Source organism: Glycine soja, chromosome 2 (assembly GCF_004193775.1).
Source record: "Glycine soja cultivar W05 chromosome 2, ASM419377v2, whole genome shotgun sequence".
Lineage (NCBI taxonomy): Eukaryota > Viridiplantae > Streptophyta > Magnoliopsida > Fabales > Fabaceae > Glycine > Glycine soja.
In genome coordinates, this window is record NC_041003.1 from 32,422,466 (window position 1) to 32,443,196 (window position 20,731).

Sequence of the window (20,731 nt, forward strand, 5' to 3'; positions counted from 1 at the left end):
GGTGACTAATTTATATTTTATTTTATTTTTTTTCCATGCTGATTTATATTTAATATTTAATATACATTCAAGAAAACATGATTGATTATGGTTAGCACATCGCACGATCACAGCCGGAGGGGAATTGTCTAACGTTGTGGAGTCAACGTTATTTATAGTTGCTTAATTTTAAGTAGTTTAATTAATGTAGTCCATGGCTCGTGTCCTATAAATTTTTATTTGGGTTTAATACTTTTTTTTGTAATTTTTTTGAATTTTTGTTTTTAATTCTTAATCTAAATTTTGATCATTTAAAGTGTCAGCACCTTTTTTTTTACCGCCTCTAGTCCCTAACTAAATGATATAACAATGACATTAATAATCTAATGATTTGTTAAGGTATAAAAAAGTTAAGATAAAATATATATAATTTTTTTTATAAATTATATTTTTACTCTCATTTGTTTACATCAATTGATGATGTTTGATTAGTTGGTGAAGAATTAAAAACATATACTTCTATCATAATCCTTGATAATTAATATCGATATTATTACATCATCTAGTATTTGATAGCAAAGTCTAAAAATAATAATAAAAAAAGTTAAAGAATTATGATCTGTCAAAATTTAAATTATGAACTAAAAGCATAAATCTATAAAAGTTTAAGGAAAAAAATATAAAACTCTTTTTATTTTAACCATGATATTATATATGTTGAACTTTCATTTCCTCCAACTCTCAAACTTGGATCATTTCACCATGTTAACCATAAAAGAGATCTTCGTCCACCAACCTGTAGCATCGATAGCTCGGTTGACCGTGGAAGCAAAAGCTGGATTTGAACACAAGAAATCTGTACCAAAACAATGACCTTTTGAGTATAAAATTTTACCAATTGAAAAAGAAACAGACCTCAGAACCGATATTATTTGAAAACCTAGTGTTAGGTTTAACCCAACAAGGATAATAAGAATTTTGCACACAACCTATATTTTTTCATCGGGCAGTAAGCACAATTAAGTTTAATTGACTTGCTGAAAGCGTAAAATTTTGTAAAAAAAAAAGAAAAAACTTTCACATTTGATTCAATTGTATTTATAACACACTTCAAAAATATTAGTCCATTGTCATTACTTTTAATTAAGTATTTATGATTAATTTTTTATAACGACAATTAAATAAAAGGATGCAGTTGAAAAAGAGTTAAAAGACCTAACTAAAATTTTTGTAAGAATATAAAGACCTGGGATCAATTTAATAATAATAATAGAAAAAGAAAAAAATTATAAATTTGATCTTCTTATTAGTCTTAAAATTGTAAATTTGATCTTTCTATAATTTAATTGATGAATTTAGTTCCTTAATTTTTTAGAATCTTGTTATTTTTGAGAGATTAAATTCATAAATTAAATTATTAGAAAATCAAAATCAAATTTTGAAATAAATAAAAAAATTAAATTTATAATTTTATCTATAAAAAATGATACTCAATTAAATCATTAGTCAATGAATTCGAAATAGATAAAAGTAAGGTGCCTCTAGGAAGCCTCAAGGAGAGAAATGACTCGACACTATTATTTGATTTGTTCTAATTCAAATTTTGTTAGGTGACACTGAGATTCATGGGGATGAAAGACTCAGAACAACGTCTTTTATTTTTTTTCATATGTTCCTATCCATTCATTCTCTGACTCTTTGATGTGGGGTATATAGAAAATGTTTATTTTCTCTCAGTCATTCTTGGATTCTTTCAAGGCTATCATTCTCTCATAATTTTTCACACTTTTTCACTCATCCTCATAATATAGAGACCCCTATGTGTCCTTAGCATCCAAGAACGCATAAAAGCATAAAAAAGTTGGCAAAAGTATATCGTTATATTGCAAATTATAGGTAATCCACTTAATTCTTATATTGCTTTGTCCCTATCAAACTTTGATATGTTAGGAAAAGTATATCGTTATATTGCAAATTATAAACTCCCTCAAAATGAAAAATTACTTTCATTTTCTATGATAAATTTATAAAATGTTATAATATTACGAGACAAAAGTAAATAATTAATAATAGTTTTATTTATGAAAATTTCTTTTATTTTCTAATGTCTTATTTTTTTAATATTTTTAACTAGTTAAGAGAATTTGGCATCATACTTTAATCCAAAATCTTAGTTTATAGATCTTTTTCCTACTTATATGGCACTTAACTTTTTTACTTTTACCCGATGTGAGACTATACCTCACATTTGTTAAAAATTAATTGTAAAAAAATATACGGATTAAATAATTCGTATGATTTATATCAAAATTAATTGTCACAAAATTTATTATTTAAATTTACATGCGCATTAAATATACATTATAAATTTTAGTGTTATGTATAACAACATTATTTATTTTATAACATAATTGACTCATTAACTTAATTGGTTAGAGTGTTGTATTAATAACTTGAAAGTCATAAGTTATTTTTTCACTTGTACCCGATGTAAGACTTTACCTTACACTTCTACTCCAGTAACAATTACAACACAAGAATAATTTTGTTACACAAAAGTTTGATATTTGTATCCCTAAAGGTTTGATCTTTGTATCCCTAAAGGTATCGTTTGATCCGTATATTTAATCCGTATATTACATTGTCTAAGATAAGAAATACAATACCCTAAAGGTATTGACTTTTGTCTAAGATAAGAAATACAATACCTATTCCTTCATTGGACACAATGAAAACTGTAATATTTAATACACTAAAAATATATTTTACGTTGTTGATAAATTAACAAATTTTATTTTAGATCTTTAATTTTTTTTACATCGTGTCTCTAATAAAACAAAATATTTATATTTTAGCCTTTAATATTTGATTTTAGTCTCTAATAAATTAGAGAATTTTATTTTTGTCCCTAATAAATTTTATTCATTTGATATTAGTCCCTATCAAGTATTTTGTTAACAAAATTTTAATTTTTTGAGAGAGGGAATCTAATTTTTTTATATAAGAACTAAAATCAAAATTCATTTATTTTTCAGGTGGTAAAAATATATTTAAGTCTTTAGAAAAAAATATAATCCATTAGAATTTAAATACTTTTTAGGTTTAAATATGTTTTTCTTATAAATATGACCAAATTTAGGTTGTCTTTCTTTTCTATTTGGGTGTTTGTGAATTTTTAAAAATGTTTGTTATGGTCATCATTTAAGACTATGTGTTGACACAATTTTTCAGTTAATTTGTAATTTTTTTTTATTATTTGAAAAATTGTTTAATCGTTTGATAAATTAATTTTTTAAATAATTTCTAATATTTTTTTGAAATGTTACTTAAAATAATATTTTTTAAAATGTTGGTTTCTAATTTTTTTTATATTTTTTTTCCTTATTATTCTTAATATATTTATCAATTTTTCTTATAACTCTTTTTAAACAAATAATTATTTCATTATTTTTATATTATTTTACACTTTTCAACTACTTCAATAATTAATTTTACTTAATACTTATAATTTAATTTTAATTAACTTTTGAGATAGTTTACCAACAATAACCTAATGTCATATATGTGGCATTTTTTCATTTAGTTATTCATTGTTAGTGATGATTATCAAATATCATGTGATATTAAAATGTATGTACATCATTGATAAGTATTAATAGAATCATTTTCAAAGATTTCTTTATTGGATGAGAATATTTTTATTATAATAAGAATTATTATAATAGACTGACTTACGTATATATTTTAACAATATTATATTAAGAATTATTTTTAAACTATTATTTTGAATGTGTTCTAATAAATTTTTAATTAAAAATGATATACTTAATTAAACTTTTATAGTCTTGTTATTATTTCAGTGTTTTTGTTGTTGTCACTCGTCAAATTTAATTTTCTTATAATTGTTTAGAGATTTATTTGAATTTTTTTTAATTTTAGAAACTAAAATAATATCCCCATACAAATTCAGAGACTAAATTGATTATTCATAACATGAACAGTTTTAAAATTAATTTATATGCATAACAAATTTCGAAAACAAATCATCTATCATTATACAAATAAGGTCCTGAGTGGCCACGTGTCAAATGTTCGTGGCCCCGTTTCCCGCCTAAAAACATCACATCATGCTACAGTGTTACCATGAATAAAAAATGCTTTTCTCTCTCCTCTTTTTTTACGTTTTTTAATGTTACACTTTTATTTTTTTTCCCTTTTTCGCATTTGCTTTTTCGCATTCCTCTCACCTGTTCTCTCTCCCCGTTGTGTTCCCAAACCTTCTCCGACGTAGTTCGTTTCCAAACTCCATGAAGACTGGTTGGTTTTCTTGCTTTGTCTGTCAAAGCTTCAATTTTTTTGTGTTCCTGAGCCTTCGTGGCTGTGCTTCCCCCGCCATTTTTTATTTTTATCTCCAAATTTCATGGATACAAGTTCGTTTTCTTGCTTGGTTTTCCCTCATCCGATTCTTCTATGTTTTCTTTTTTTTACCTCTATTTGCATTTGTATGTGTTTTTTAATTTTGGTTTTTTGTTTTTTCAATGCACGTTTGTTATTTCTTCTAAAGCTGCGATTTTTATCTCATAAAGCTTCGATTTTTATTTCCAAACTCCATGTACACAGGTTCATTTTCTTGCTTGGTTTTCCCTCATCAGATTCTTCTATGTTTTCTTTTTTTACCTCTATTTGCATTTGCATGCGTTTTTTCATTTCGGTTTTTTGTTTTTTCACTGCATGTTCATTGTTTCTTCTAAAGCTGCGATTTTTATGTCAGAAAGCTTCGATTTTTATCTCCAAACTCCATGTACACAGGTTCGTTTTCTTGCTTTCTCTATCAAAGCTTAAATTTTTTTGTGTTCCTGAGCTTTCTCGGTCGTGGTTCCCCCCATTTTCGTTTTTTTTCTAAAAAAAAGCTTTGATTTTTGCCTCTATCCTTATTGATGTGGTTTTCATGTGCTTCGTTTTCTGAAAAAGCTTTGATTTTTGCCTCAACACAGGTTCATTTTGTTGCTTTCTCTCTCAAAGTTTCAATTTTTTTTTGTGTTCCTCAGTCTTCTCCGTCGTTGCTTTCTCTTGGTTTTCTTGCATGTTGGGTTCAGATCTGCGTTTTCTTTTTACCTCTTTTTTCATTTGTATGCATTTTTTATTTCGTTTTTTTTGTTTTTCACTGCATGTTCATTGTTTCTTCTAAACGTGTGAGGGTATTGTGATTCTTTTGTATTTGGGTTTTTTGTTTTTCCTGTGCTTTGGCATGTGATTTTGAAATTTCGATTTATTATTTTTCACTGCATGTTCATGTTTCTTCTAAAGCTGTGAAGGTATTGTGATTCTTTTGTATTTTGGTTTTTTGTTTTCCCTGTGCTTTGGCATGTGGTTCTTTTATTTCAGTTTTTTGTTTTTCACGGCATGTTCATGTTTCTTCTAAAGCTGTGAGGGTATTGTCATTCTTTTGTATTTCGGTTTTTTGTGGTTCCTATGCTTTGGCATGTGATTCTTTTATTTCGGTTTTTTGTTTTTCACTGCATGTTCATGTTTCTTCTAAAGTTGTGAGGGTATTGTCATTCTTTTGTATTTCGGTCTTTTGTTTTTGCTGTGCTTTGCCATGTGGTTCTTTTATTTCAGTTTTTTGTTTTTCACTGCATGTTCATGTTTCTTCTAAAGCTGTGAGGGTATTGTGATTCTTTTGTATTTCGGTTTTTTGTGGTTCCTGTTCTTTGGCATGTGATTCTTTTATTTCGGTTTTTTGTTTTTCACTGCATGTTCATGTTTCTTCTAAAGCTGTGAGGGTATTGTCATTCTTTTGTATTTCGGTCTTTTGTTTTTCCTATGTTTTGGCATGTGATTCTTTTATCAGGATGGTTACCTTAAAATATTGGGAGGGTATTTGGAGAAATCTAACATGTTGAGGCAACCCTTCACAAGGCAAGAGAAACCTTTCATCCAAACCTGTCTTCTTGCATCCTCTGCATAGCCTTTAGCGGTACCTTCTTTCTTTCATTCTATTGTATGCCTTTGTGAATTTCTTAATGTTGTTGTCATAGCTGTAGTGTTATGAGTTGGTTAGTTTTTGTGATTTGACATCCTTTTTTTGGTTTTGTTTCAGATTTTACAATGTGATAGTTCGTGTATATTATATTTGGTTGGACCTTTTGTATCCAATGTTGTTGTGTAAATTGCTTATTTGTGTTCTACCTCAGCTGTCAATGACTTTTTTTCGTGCAAGTCTATGATTCACTTTTTTCCATTTTTTGCTTCTACCTTTCCTGTGTATTATATTAGGTTGTTTCCATTGTTGTTTTTCCCCTTATTCGTTTGATTATATTTGTAGATAATAATTTGTTTGCTTTTGTAGTAGTGGTACATTTTGAAACACCTACTTATTATTTGTGTGTGTATTCTGTTGTTTCAAATATTAAAGTGCACCTTTTGTATCCATTGCTGCTGAGTAGATTGCTTATTTGGGTTCTGTCTCGACTGTGAATGACTTTTTTCGTGCATGTCTATGATTATTAATTGATTGGTGGGTTATGCTCTGAAACATGTTGCCCTTCGTAACTTAAAGTATATATTAACTTAACCTTCACAATATCATTCAGGTTGTTTACCTAAGCTGTCTATGTCAGCTCTAATCTTTGGTTACTTTGCTATCTTTAGCATATGTTGGTTATGATTTTTTCCTGTAGATGTTTCTCAATGTTCAACACTACTTTGGTGCATGTCTATGATTCTTTTTTCTTTAGACTTTAACTTTTTCTGTGTATTATATTTGGGAGAGTATTTGGAGAAATCTAACATGTTGCAATATTTGGAGAAATCTAACATGTTGAGACAACCCTTCACAAGGCAAGACAACACTGTCATCCAAACCTGTGTTCTTGCATCTTTTGCATAGCCTTTACCGGTACCTTCTTTCTTTTATTCTATTGTATGCCTTTGTGAATTTGTTAATGTTGTTGTCATAGCTGTAGTGTTATGAATTGGTTTGTTGTTGTGATTTTTTATCATGTGTATTATATTAGGTTGTTTCTATTGTAGTTTTCCCCCTTATTTGTTTGATTTTACCTAACCTTTCTATGTCATTTCATGAGTTCTATTTATGTTCCTCAACACTTTATAATGATTGATGCCACTGGCTTGAATTTGTATTCATTTTGAAAAATTAAATTGCAACTTTCGTATTTGAAAAATTAAGTTGCACCATTTGTATTCTGTTGAATATTGAAAAATTAAGTTGCACCATTTTTCTGCTTGAATTTGTATTATATTAGGTTGTTTCTGTTGAATATTTGAAAAATTAAATTGCAACTTTCGTATTTAGTGTTTGGCATTTCAAGTATAGGTTTGTTGAATATTGATTTTTTGTGTTTCTTTCTTTTGTCTTATCAAGGTAACGTATAGACGCCTACAAAATCCCGTCAACAAATTTTTTGAAATTTGTGTTTATACAGGTACTAATGACTACTAACACTTTATCCTATGGATATTAGCATGTATCATATTAATAGTCTTTGTGTAGTAACTGTCAATATTCTGATTTCAATCTTTGAAATGGGATGTCACATCCATCATAATTATTAGAGTACACTACCAAATGTATCCTGACGTGTAATTTCCCTTGTAATTAATAGACTAATAGATGTTTGTTGAGGTGCAATTTTCCAATGCCAAAACACTGCGTGTCTATTCATACATCGGGAAGTAAAAAACATCATCTTTTCCATATACACATAATTACTGTTTTTGATAAAGAGTTACTGTTATTATTTTTTAAAATTTAACCTTTGTATGTAATTATTTATTACTATTTAATTATACAAACATAAAACACTATGGATACATCATAATAAAAACACAACAACAACACGGGAAGTGTAATAGCCTCACAATAAAAACACAACAACATAACCATAATAAACTAGCACGAAAAGTCTAAAAGGTTATCGGTTACTTTGTACATTGTTAATTGTTCTTGATAACTGTTCACCCTCCCCCTCATATAATTAAAACACAGTATTATATATATCTATAACCACCCAGTATCACCAAATCTTCACCCATTTGTCGAAGAACTTCTCCAAACACAAAACACTATGAATACATCATCATCGAATGTGTCTGATGCTGTAAGTTTAACTTTTCCATCCTTTATGTTTACCTTCTTATAAGTATATGTTCGAGTTTGCTTCATCATGCATCCTTCATCCTTCTATGCTTGCTCTTTTCGTTCATAGTACATGTTTGATATTGCACATATTTATCTTCTCCTTTCAATGGGTACATCTTTGTTCACTTACTCATTACATAAACGTTTCTCATCTAGGGCCCATCAAATTTACGAGTACCGAGAATTGTGCACCAATTTGACGCGTCATTCCATCTTGAGCAGGTCACGGCTTTCACCCCTAAACATTTACTTATTTATGTTAATATCAAATAAATAATATGCTTCAAATGTTAATCTGTAGAACGTCATTGAGGTTCCTTTTGCTTATCATAGACAATGGTCCGAAAATTATCCAAGTTATGTGTTATTCGACTACGAAGGAGACAAACACTTTATAAAGCTTCATAAATATGGTAACCGATTCTTTTTTGGTGATGGACTGAAGGAACTTAGGAGAACCCATGGCATTCATGAAAGTGTTCTGATGCGTTTTGTTGGAAGGGACAAAAATACTACTTTCAGTGTGGACGTTGTGGGACCTCTACACCAAAGGGCAGCCACAACCATAAGGCACCATGTTTTTACCATTGATGTCTCTAAAGATATGATACAACACAATTATCAATTGGTAGGTCTTTGTTAATATAATCATAATCCTTTATATTATTTATTGTTGACTTCTTATCTTTAATCACCGTGTTCCTTCTAACCTAGGTTCTGCCACTAGAGGCTTCAATTTATTTAACTACATCAAAAAAATATATGATTGTAGATCGTGGTAGTGGTAGGCATCACAAATGGATGATCACCACGAATAATGGCCTATCATGTGTTGTTGACGCGTGGATCCATTATTTAGGTGACTGTCATTTGAAGCCTAGAGATGAGGTCATCTTCTTCTACAACATTGACCAACATGTATGGGAGGTCCTCTATAGGAAGCAAGTTAAATGGGATGCCGAAGAGGATGAAGCTGAATCCCCTTGAAGAATTATTTAATTACTTATCTTTGTTTTATTTTGATATATTATGTTTGTAACTTAATTACCCTCGGGTAATGAACAATTTTATTTTACTTTTGTTTTTGTTTAAACATTGCTAGCAACACTACAAATATTATTCTGCTATATTCTATGTTTGTGGGTTTAATTTTTCTATGCTATATTTATTATTTAGTTATATTCAATGTTGGTTATTTTCAAATAATATCACTTGGGCTTTCGAAAAAAGCCTGCACTTTAGTGAATGTGGTTGTTCGCCTTTACAGAACCAAGGGACAGTGAAATGTAGAACTTCATATGCTTGAAGTACATGTAAGTTATCTTTCTTTGTCTACTTTGTGATTGATTTTTATTTACTTATTGTATACATTTACTGCTGCATACCATTGATCCAACACTAACACTTCGTAGTGCGTTCCTCTCTACTGATTAAAGTTGTCGAGACTTATTATTTGGGATCAGAGATGCTAATTGAAGATGAAACCTCATATGTTTTGTATGTTTGACATTGTACTTTGAATTGTAATTACATTAACAATCTTTTCAGACAATTTTACAGCTTTTTAAATTAGCAGCCTTTTCTATCTGTATTATCTGTTTGAATATTTAAATTAATTTTTTATACATTTTTTTAAAGATTATTAATATTTAATAATTAAGAAACCTCAAATATAAGAATGAACACATATTAATCATATTCAAATAAGAATATCAGCCCGAACTTTCTCACGGGCAAAACTCTAGTTAGCAAAAAATAGTATCCCTTATTCAGGCCATAAATTATGGTAGCCACAACTTATACTAAATTAAGTCACTATTACACGCTTATCAATATTAAAGTAATATTAAAGTGCAACATGCCTGTTCTGCATTTCTTTACTTGACTTTGTTGTCCTTCCATCTCTCTCTTCTCTCTCTCAACTTTCTTTCCGTAAGTCATCAAACTCTCAATTTTTTTGGTATATTCCACTCTCTCTTTCTCTTCAATCTCCTGAGAAGCTAAGTTTAGTGCCATATAGTTGTGGAAAGTTGAAAGTTGAAACCCCTTCATGGTTGCTGAAGTTCATTCAATAATCACCTAAGTGAGTCTAATAATAATTAATGCTATTGAAGCTATAGGTTTGTGTTCATTTACAGCATTTGGAGGAAGCAAAAGGGTTGGTAGCTGAAATTCACACTCACAGCAGCAAGACTTTGCCTTAAAATAAAGAATCAAGCGTTTCGTGAATTGGATTCTCTGCAAATCAGGATCTGCTGCTTCAGGGCTTCACTGTTTGTCTTGTAGCTTCTTCTGGAGGTTTCTATGGAGAGTAGTGGCAAGATGGAAGACTATGAAGTGATCCAGCAAATTGGAAGAGGAGCACTTGGTGCAACTTTTCTTGTTCTACACAAGATTGAGAATAAGAGGTATGCCACTGTTTCCTTATGTGTGTGTGTTCTGTGTAAATGTAATTGCTGGAACCAACATGAACTCTTCAAGATCTTTGGTCAAAATTGGACAACCCCACGAAGAAATTTTCAATCTTTTTGAGGTTTTGGTTGTCAAATGTGGAAATTGAAGCCCTGCAAGTTCAATAGAAGTTAGCTGTTAACATGGCCCATTGAAGAATCCATTTTCAGTTCAGAAATGGACAAGCCCAGAAAAAAAGAAATCTATTGTATTGGACTAAAATCTGCGCTAATTCAATACCAGTTTTGCTTTCCATCTTCAGTTCTTTATTCCTCTTGATGATGAAAATTTCATCTTACTGGTAGGTATGTGCTGAAGAAAATTCGCTTGGCCAAGCAAGCAGACAAGTCCAAAGTGACAGCACAACAAGAGGTTGGTGTAACCAACCCTTTCTCTTATTGCATATATTCAGTGTCAACCAGGCAATTATTTAGTTATTGGTGTTATTTTCTCTTGTTTTCTTACTTTATATCCTAATTGATAGGACAAGTTACTGTTTTGTTCAAATTATGAACACTACTGTTTTGGTTCTGCCTTTTACTTTTATTGTTTCTTTTTTTTTTTAAGTGGTTTTTAATCTGTCCCATCATCAAAGAATTAATAGTAATGATTGATCCGTTTCCTACTATCTTGAGTCATGTGTGGTTTGAATAAGCTCAACCTAACTAGTTACTTGTATTTCTCAATATCTTTCTGTAACTTCCATAATGATCTATGAACATGCTCCAGCTGGTTATGCTTCTTTCCTGCTACAGATAAACCAGTCATCTGAATACGAGTTAATACCAGAAGCATTATTTCTTCTGCAAAAGACACAGACAGAGACTTAAAGTTAAAAACATAACAGTAAACTCAAATTGAATTTCATTTCATTTAATGAAATCTTGTAGGTTCTATGCTACTCATCATCGTCTTTGAAGAGTACTGGTTAGACTTCTACTCTAGAGTAGAGGATTTTTTTTTTTTTTAATTTTTATTATGCTTACAAAATGTTATGAGCACCATGTGATATGGCATTTTTATTTGAGCTTAGTACCATCTGAATTCTGAAGCTAATTTTTCTATAAATATAATATTAATGGTAGTTTCACTGACTTCATTGCTGAGAGGTTTTCCTTCATGGTTTTGAATGATTGCTTTCTTACCTTCTTAGTTGTGACAAAAATGGTGATATTGTCTCTTTTTGTTTCAGATGGACCTAATAGCAAAACTACATTACCCATATATTGTGGAGTACAAAGATGCTTGGGTGGAGAAGGTAAAGACAGTAAGATTCAGTCTTTCTCTCTTTTTCTTATTGAATTTTCATTTATACTTTTATATGTAGATAAAAATTTAAGTTTGAAGTTCTATAGAATGTATAGGCTTATTTAAATGTTCATGAATCCTTAATATTTGTTATTTTCATGTTCTGTAGGATGACTACATATGCATTATAACTGGCTATTGTGAAGGAGGTGACATGTAAGTATGGTAATATTTGTTAGCGGCACTGATTGTTTCTAGTATAAATTAAGTATGAGTTATTCATTATTTCTGAATAGAGAGAATGCCATATAGTTAAGTCTAAGAAGTAAAATGTTTTATTAGCTATCTGCATCTAACCTATTTACCTAAAATCTTAAACATTAGGTAAGATTCCGAGAATGATTTTCACAAATCTTAAAGTCTTAACCCGTCCTTTGGGTGAAAGCCTGCTAAACTTGAAATGTGGATAAAAATTACAGACTTCTATCTTGTATGGAAGCTACACCGAATTTTATACTGAGTTATATCCTTGGAAGGAAAATATTATTTTAAAAGTTTAATTTGTAGACAGGAGGTGAGAAAGTATCTTTAGATTTGTTCAATTTGACTGTAATACTATGTTAAATAAATTCTTGACCTAAAAGTTTAAGCTTCTAGACAGAGATCTAGAAAATTTTTAAGAACCCTGGAATATAAGTGATCTGTAATATGAAATGTGGAGATTCTTATAGGATTCTTGTTGATTGATGTTTAGTTTTTTGCAATAACATAAATGACATTTCTGCATAGAACCTTATATACAGATATATGTATATCGACAAAGATCATTTTATAAGTCGGAATTTTAATCGCATTCTAAGAAATGGAATACCTTGGGATAAAGGCTTTGGGATTCCGTGGGTCTCATGCATTATAAAGCATAGCATATACATTTAGTGTACATTTATATGACACTTGGGAGCATTATAACTTGTTACCTAAAGTCTGAATCATGGAATACTACATTCTTCTGGAGCAGGGCTGCAAATATAAAGAAAGCTCGGGGATCTTATTTTTCAGAGGAGGTAACTAATTAGGCTTTATGTTCCATTCCTTAGTGTTTGTTTGGCTGGGGGACAATGGAAGGAAAGGGAGGGGAGGGTAAGTTTTTAGGTCAACCTCCCCCTTATTTGGGAGTCTTTGCAAAATAGGAATTATGATGTAACCCTTGGCCCAAAAAAAATGGGGAAGGAAACTTTGTACTTAACCTCTCATCTTCCATTTGTCTTTGTTCTCTCTGGATTCCTTTTCCTTATTCCTTATCCACTCTGCATTGCCATTTTCTCCAATAGAAAGTTTGCAAGTGGTTGACTCAGTTGTTACTGGCTGTGGACTACCTTCACTCCAATCGGGTACTCCATAGAGATATCAAGGTACTTCTTATTCTTATATCCTGGCAAAGAAATCCTTACGTGGGGTTTATATTAATGAAACTTCATTTAATTTCAGTGTTCCAACATATTCCTTACCAAAGAAAATAACATTCGGCTAGGTATGAAGTCATTATCCTTTGAATGCTCATCACTTTGGGTTTCCATGTACCATATTTTCTAAAGAAAAATATGCATAACATGAACACTACAGGTGAATTTGGACTTGCAAAGCTTCTTAATACTGAAGACCTTACTTCCCCGGTAATGTATATAGTAATATCTTAGCATTATCTACTGCCATCTTCAAGAAACTTTTATGAAGTTGATCTCCTGATAGTGAATTGTCATGCCAAGTAATTGATGCTTTAAGTAAAAATGAATAACTTTGCCTTCATGCCTTAAACCTTGTATTACTAATGATAATGCTACTTAACTAAATCTACATATTGAAGTCTGTTTATTGTGTGTCTGTCTTATATCTTTCATAGGTTGTTGGAACTCTAAACTACATGTGTCCTGAGGCCTTTGCTGGTATGCCTTATGGTTATAAATCTGATATGTGGTCACTCGGTAAGAATTACAGATGCTTGATTCTAGTTGACAAAGTCATATGCCATGATATCTGACCTTGTGTAAGAATGATGTCTGTTTGCATGTAAAGGTTGCTGCATGTTTGAAATTGTTGCACATCAACCGGCATTTCGTGCTCCAGTAAGAACAAAACCACCTATAACAGTTTGATGTTATTACTGACAATGAGTTGTCTCCAATATATTTTTAAGTGAAATAATTTGGTGAATCATGAATGAATCTGACAGGACAGGGCTGGACTTATCAATAAAATAAATAGATCATCCATATCTCCACTGCCAATTGTTTACTCTTCCACACTGTAAGTAACTTCTTCGTGTGAGAATATGTACAAAATATTTGGAATATATCTAGTGTATCTTAGAATGTTTTAGAATAACTTAAGAAGATCTTATGTACTCAGTTAGGAATCTAATTGAGAAAACGATCATATGAGTTGTTTTCTTTTCTAATTTTATTATGTATTCTTATTTAATGAGGGTTATTATTCTTATTGTATTAGTCTGCTTGGGTTTATACTAATACTATCCCAATACTTAACCTGATATTTTTTTAGTATCTGTGAAAATAATCATAGTTAATGCACTTAGGAAATAGTATGTTAATGTATCACTTTATAAAATGCATTTAGTACTCATAGGTATCAGTGTTTAACAGTTGAAGTTGATTAATAGTACTAGGAAAGTCTCCACTAATTCTATTAAGAGACTATATATATGTATAACAAGAAGAACATCAAAATCTCTCCCTCTAAATTTAACAGTTTAAATAGAATCAGTGTTAGTATTTTGCAATATATCATAGTACACCATATTAATCTAATGTTATTATTCATGGTCTGTGTTCTCTCTTTTCCTCCTTCCCTACTGAAACCATATCTTTGCCCCATAATTATTCCTTACTGTTGGCTGTGCACCAATTACAGAAACTAAAATTCTAGTTTTTCCTTATTTGTAAATCTTCATATTTGCTTTCTTCCCTGTTTGGTGTCACAATTAATTTTCTAATGCTGGCATAGCACTGATGGAGAGTGAGAATGTGATACGAACCTAATTCAGGATAAATAAACATTCGACAACTGTATTGTCGATTGAAAATGTAAGAAATATTACAAGATAAACCCTTGCAATCCCAGAGCAAAAGCTCCTTCTCCCCCTACCTATATAACAGGCTCCAATATCCTTTTTCTCTATCTATAACTAACTCTTCCCTCCTTCCCTATTTCCCACCTAAGGTGACTCTAAGTGGGCCTTGTACATTTGGGCCTGTGGTCGAGAACCTATCAAAATGATAGACTACATCTCTCTCCACTGACGTGGTGAGTCTGGTGACATCCCTTTTTATCAGTGATCATTTTGATGGTGACATCTCTTCTTACCAACAATAATTCTGTTGATATCACCTCTTGCCAATGATCATTTTGGCAGTGAGATCTTTTCCCACCACTAACAATCATACAAGTGGTGAGTTTTCTTACCATAGTAAATCATATTACTGGTAGTGGTGGTGATTCCTCCCATCTCACTAATGAATCATACTGGTGATGAATTGTCTATCGGATGCAATATAACCAGGTTCCCACAGACAAATCATATTGGTGGTGATTTCTGCCCTCGATGAGTAATACCTCTGATGATTTCTCTATTGGCTGCAATATGAACTAGATTTAATCTCAAACTCTTATATTCTATGGATGAGATTCACACTTAGCTTCAGTTTTTAAGTTTTGGGGGCTACTAGATTTTCTTTCAGTTTGAATCTTCCAAATGCTTATTCTGATGGATTTGGAGAAATTTGGGCCTTGTCTCTTGGTCATTCTAGCCATGTATATATTGACTTGTCTTTTCAACTATGGTCTATGGTTATAGCTGACATTATTTTCAGAATTATTTTCTTTTAGTTTTTTAATTGTGACAATGTTAAAACTTTTGTAAGCATTAGCTTCAAGGGAAGTGCTTGAATTTATACTAAATATCTCAGAATATATTCAATGTGTCTTAAAATATTTTAGAATATCTCTAAATATTATAGAAATATTTAGAATGATATTATCTAATCTGACATAATATACTTAGGAAGCAACCTCAAGAGTTGTTTCATAATTTTATTATGTTTCCTTATTTAGTCATTGTTAGAAATTTTATTTTATTAGTGTGTGCTGTGTGCTTTGGCTTGTTCTAGCAGTGCCACATCAGCACTTTACTAAATAGAACAGAAAGCCGGCAAAAGTAAGCAATTATTTCTCCAATATAATTCGAACCAAATATGCACTAGATAGCATCATTGGATTAGCATTTTATATCAGATAATTAGACATCACAAATCCATAATACACCTTTTTGATTCTAATAACCTGTAATTTAGAGTCCCTGTTCTCTTTTCCTCATTCACTACCAAAACCACATATGACTTCGTAAAAACCATTAGCAGTCACCCTACTGTCATGATTTTTCCCACCTGAGCTTTTAAAAATTATTATATCTGTTTAAATTCAACAAAAATCTACCAGCCAATCCCTTCATTTCCTTTAAACACGTGATTGAAATAATAAAACTGAAGCAAGAAGACTTCTGTCATTTTATGTTTGACAGGAAACAACTTATCAAGAGCATGCTGAGGAAAAACCCAGAACATAGACCAACAGTGAGTTCAACTGAGCTTTTCCTGTGTAACTCATTTATGTGGAGCTGTGCATTCTTACACTGCACTTTGTTGGCAGGCATCTGAATTATTAAAGAATCCTCATTTACAACCTTATGTTCTACGCTGTCGTAATGCATCATCTATTTTTCTACCAGTACATCTTATAAATAGTAACTCAAAGGATAAAACAAAAACCAAATCTAGTAGTGGTAGCAAAGACCATTGGGAAAGGGAGGCAGCATTGGCTGGATTGGTAAATCGTTTGGATCGACTTTATCCATTAGAGGGAAATGGAGATGTACAGTCACGGAATTGGCATAATGATGGCAAGCTAGCAGTGTCAACCAGTGCAGAAGACAACCTTGAGACTAAAATGGTTGATTTGACCAGCTATACTGTGGAGTTTTCTACTAGTATTAGCGGCTCGAAAGATGGATCAACAACATCTGAATCAACTGTCTGCAGTGTGTGCAAGGAAGGAGACTCTAAAAATAGACTTACAAGGGACACAGCTGACAGTGAGATCACTTCAAAGAGTACAATGGATTCTGGGCTTGAAGAACAAGGACTTGATTGTCACAAGTCATATGCAATTGACATAAATACGGTGATTAATAAAGTTGAAGATACTTTTTCCAATGAAGATTTCAATACAGATGAAGCACTTAGTGAAGGTGTCAAACCTGAGGACTCCAGTAAATCAATAATGTCCAGTGAAGACAGCAACGGTAATGATAAAGATGAGTTAATTGATGAGATCACATCAAAGAGTACTCTAGATTCTGTGCATGAAAAACAAGGATTTACAGCTGAACATTTTCAGAAGTCAGATGTGATTGACACAAGTGCAGTGTCTACAAAGATTGAAGATAATTTTTTCAGTGAAGATAGAACAGAAGCAGAGAGGGAAAATGCCAAACCTGAGGACTCCAGAAAATCAATAGTGTCAAGTGAAAACAGCGATGTTAAGGATAATGAGGGATCCATTAATGAGATCACTTCAACGAGTATGCTAGATTCTGTGCATGAAGAACAAGGATTTACAGCTGAACATTTTCCGAAGTCAGATGGGATTGACACAAATGCAGTGGCTATAAAAGTTGAGGATAATTTTTCCAATGAAGGTTTTGACCAAACAGAAACAGAGAGGGAAAATGCCAAACCTGATGACTCCCGAAAATCAGTAGTTTCCAGTGAAAACAGTGATGGTAATGATAACGATGGGTCCATTGATGAGAACACATTAAAGAGTACGCTCAATTCTGTGCATGAAGAACACGAATTTACCGCTGAACATTTTCTGAAGTCAGATGTGATTGACCCAAATGCAGTGGCTTCAAAAGTTGAAGATAATTTTTCCAATGAAGGTTTTGACCAAACTGAAACAGAGAGGGAAAATGCCAAACCTGATGACTCCAGAAAATCAATAGTGTCCAGTGAAAACAGCGACGGTAATGATATTGTTGCTGTTGATGAGACCACATTAAAGAGTATGCTCAATTATGTGCATGAAGAGCGAGGGTTTACAGCTGAACTTGTTCAAAAGTCAGATGTTGAAATAAATGCAGCGGCTTCAAAAGTTGAAGACAAATTTTCTAATGAAGGATTTGATAAGGCTGAAGCACAGAGGGAAGATGCCAAACTTGAGAGCTCTAGTAAATCAATAATTTCCTGTGAAAACAGAAACGATAATGATGACTATGGATCTGGCTATGAGATCACATCAAACAGTATGCTAGATTCTGTAGGTGAAGAAAAAAGACTTCCTGCTGAACTCTTTCAGAAGTCTGATGCAATTGACATAAATGCAGTGACTACAGAAGATGAAGATAAACTTTCCAAAGAAGGTTTTGATAGAGCTGAAACACAAGAGAAAGATGATAAACCTGAGGACTCCAGTAACTCATTGTCTAGTGAAGACAGCAACAGCAACGATAAAGAGGGGTCCATTGATGAGGAAAGGTCATCACCAATTGCACATGCGGTTAAGGTTGAGCATGACACTGACACTGGAAACAGCTTGAAGGAAAATGAAAACCCTAAAGTGTTGACAGAAGACTCATGCATGGACAGCTTGGCTTCTGAGAGTAATGAAATGCGTCCAGGTAAGGATGAAGGCCAAGCAGATACACACACAATCAGTTGTTCAACGCATAAAGAAGTTGACAATGCTGTCGTGGCTGATAAGCCACCAAATGGCGTTTCATTAAGGACACGCATATCAAGAGGTGGTGATAATACTTGCCATCAAAGAGCTGATGCTCTGGAATCTCTGCTCGAGTTATGTGCGCAGCTACTTCAGCAAGGAAAGCTTGAAGAGCTTGCTGCTGTGCTGAGACCATTTGGAGAAGATGCTGTATCTGTATCATCCAGAGAAACAGCAATATGGCTTACAAAAAGCCTGGTGGCCTCACAAAATCTTAATCCTGAGATATAGTTTGAGAGTGTGGTGCCCCTCATTATTTATACATTATTGTAAGAAAATTGTGTATTTCCAAATGATACATGAAGATTGTTCCTTTGAAACTTCTGCTTGGTTGAAGATTGGAGGCTGGAAAATAACATCCGATAAATCCTTTGCTGTTAGAGAGGTGTTTTGTAAATGGGTTAAATTGATATTCGTTGGTGTTTTTCTGTAAGATATGGCCATTGATTGCATGAATATTGATATCGTCATAGTCCCCCTCCCCTCTCAAACTTGGAAACATAAGGCCTTGAGCTTAATTTATTTGGTGAACTTATTGTTTATAAAATATCTTGATTTAGTTGACCTGATTAACATGGTTTTCTGGTTACTACACATTGGTCATTTTACTTATATTTATGATTTCAAGGATTATAATTTTATCATTTTTTATTCAATAAATATAATTCAATTGGTAAGACACATTGTGTTTGTAGGGAAAGACTTAGGTTCAATTCCCACAGAATACATCCTTGGGGAGAAGCGATGGACTTTATGTGTGATTAAATCTCAGACCGAGGATTAATTTCATAGTTGGTCCAAAGTGAGTGATGCAATCCAAGCAATGAACGCTTGATTTGGATCGTTCCAAATGCAAATTCAAGAATCCCCATTGTTGACCTTCAAAGAACTTAAGAATAGAAAAACATAAAAGATGGATAAGATGAAGAAGATTAATAGAATGACGCCATGACCGTGGAGAATCAATAAGCTGAAGGAAGATTCGTCACAAAGGAATAACTTCCTTGATAAGAATCAATTTAATGTTCAGTCATAAACCATAAAAGAGGCTAAGCTCTCTCTAAGCACAAGCTAAATTTCAACATTAAGAGTTTATGAGTATTTATAGATCTAGGCTTAAGAAGATAATTAAACCTCTAATAAGGCCTATTTACATCAAGTTCAAGCCGATTACACAAATAAACAAGAGTTAAGAATTTTCGTAAATTCACACTGAAGGTTTGTGCTAAGCCCAATTTCTCCTCAGGTTGGAATTGAGCTAAGCTAGATAGCTTATGCTAAGCCTAGGTACTAAGCTAGACACTTGCTGTTAAGCGAACTGTTCAACAGTCTTAAACGTGCTCCAATTCAACTCCTTGTGATTTTCTCCTTCCTTACCTTTGATGAGTATTCCATCCTTGTTCCTCTTGGCCATCTCTTCTTGTAGAAGCTTGGCTCTAGACCTTGTCATTGGACGACCCTTCAACTCATGCAGTGTTTTTAGGTCCTTATGCTATTTGGATAACCCTCTATCATTCCTTCCTTCTTGAAAAGAATCTATCATCGGATGTGCGTCTAGAACACCTATATCACAAGAAGAAAGATCAGTGACATTGAAAGTATAACTCACCCTATACTCACTTGGCAAATCAATCTTGTAGGCATTGCCATTAATCCTCTCAAGGACCTTCAAAGGTCCATCACCCCTAGTTTGGAGTTTAGATTTCCTTTGTGAAGGAAACATATCCTTCCTTAGATGTACCCAAACCCAATCTCCGAGTTCAAATACCATAGACTTTCTCCCTTTGTTTGTTTGACGTGCATATTGCTTCATCTTCTTCTCAATTTCATTTCTCACTCTTTCATGAAGATCCTTAACAAAAGTGGCGCTAGAAAGCCCATCCTTAATCAAAATAGAAGAATCATTAGGTAAGAGAATTGAATCAAGAGGAGATAAATGATTAAAATCATAAACAACCTCAAAAGGAGAAAAAGAAGTGGTAGGGTAGTTGGTTATCCTATTATAGGCAAATTTGACATGAGGCAACAACTCTTCCCAAG

At 32.2% G+C, this 20,731-nt stretch overlaps 1 protein-coding gene and 2 long non-coding RNA genes across 7 annotated transcripts; 2 read left to right on the plus strand and 1 right to left on the minus strand.

The window, feature by feature from the left end:
- Positions 1-4,199: 4,199 nt before the first annotated feature.
- On the plus strand, positions 4,200-9,276 carry LOC114392612. The gene is made up of 4 exons (XR_003662351.1): positions 4,200-6,877; positions 7,364-7,424; positions 8,297-8,768; positions 8,855-9,276. It is a non-coding gene; the product is annotated as an uncharacterized LOC114392612 (long non-coding RNA).
- Positions 9,277-9,802: 526 nt separating this feature from the next.
- LOC114392650 lies at positions 9,803-10,936 on the minus strand. Its single transcript, XR_003662357.1, has 2 exons — positions 10,832-10,936; positions 9,803-10,704 (listed from the first exon to the last, which is right to left on the minus strand). It is a non-coding gene; the product is annotated as an uncharacterized LOC114392650 (long non-coding RNA).
- Positions 9,970-19,264, plus strand: LOC114392619 (serine/threonine-protein kinase Nek7-like). Of its 5 annotated transcripts, none has more exons than XM_028353846.1 (14): positions 9,970-10,072; positions 10,279-10,548; positions 10,897-10,963; positions 11,784-11,858; positions 12,009-12,055; positions 12,858-12,903; positions 13,171-13,251; positions 13,328-13,370; positions 13,463-13,512; positions 13,740-13,821; positions 13,913-13,962; positions 14,070-14,143; positions 16,434-16,485; positions 16,562-19,264. In XM_028353846.1, the coding sequence occupies exons 2-14, from the start codon at positions 10,445-10,447 to the stop codon at positions 18,920-18,922; spliced, it is 3,132 nt and encodes a 1,043-aa protein (XP_028209647.1). In that variant the 5' UTR covers positions 9,970-10,072; positions 10,279-10,444; the 3' UTR covers positions 18,923-19,264. The 5 variants fall into 5 exon arrangements, with proteins under 5 accessions (XP_028209647.1, XP_028209639.1, XP_028209631.1 ...); XM_028353838.1 differs by having other exon boundaries at positions 9,995-10,072; positions 10,261-10,548; XM_028353830.1 differs by having other exon boundaries at positions 10,000-10,072; positions 10,255-10,548.
- The last annotated feature ends 1,467 nt before the right edge of the window (positions 19,265-20,731 follow it).

Coding starts and splice junctions, on each gene's coding strand:
- LOC114392619 (XM_028353846.1), top strand. CDS start 10,445: ATGGAGAGTAGTGGCAAGATGGAAGACTATGAAGTGATCCAGCAAATT. Junction 13,252..13,327: donor TACTCCATAGAGATATCAAG/GTACTTCTTATT, acceptor ATTTAATTTCAG/TGTTCCAACATATTCCTTAC. Junction 14,144..16,433: donor ATTGTTTACTCTTCCACACT/GTAAGTAACTTC, acceptor TATGTTTGACAG/GAAACAACTTATCAAGAGCA.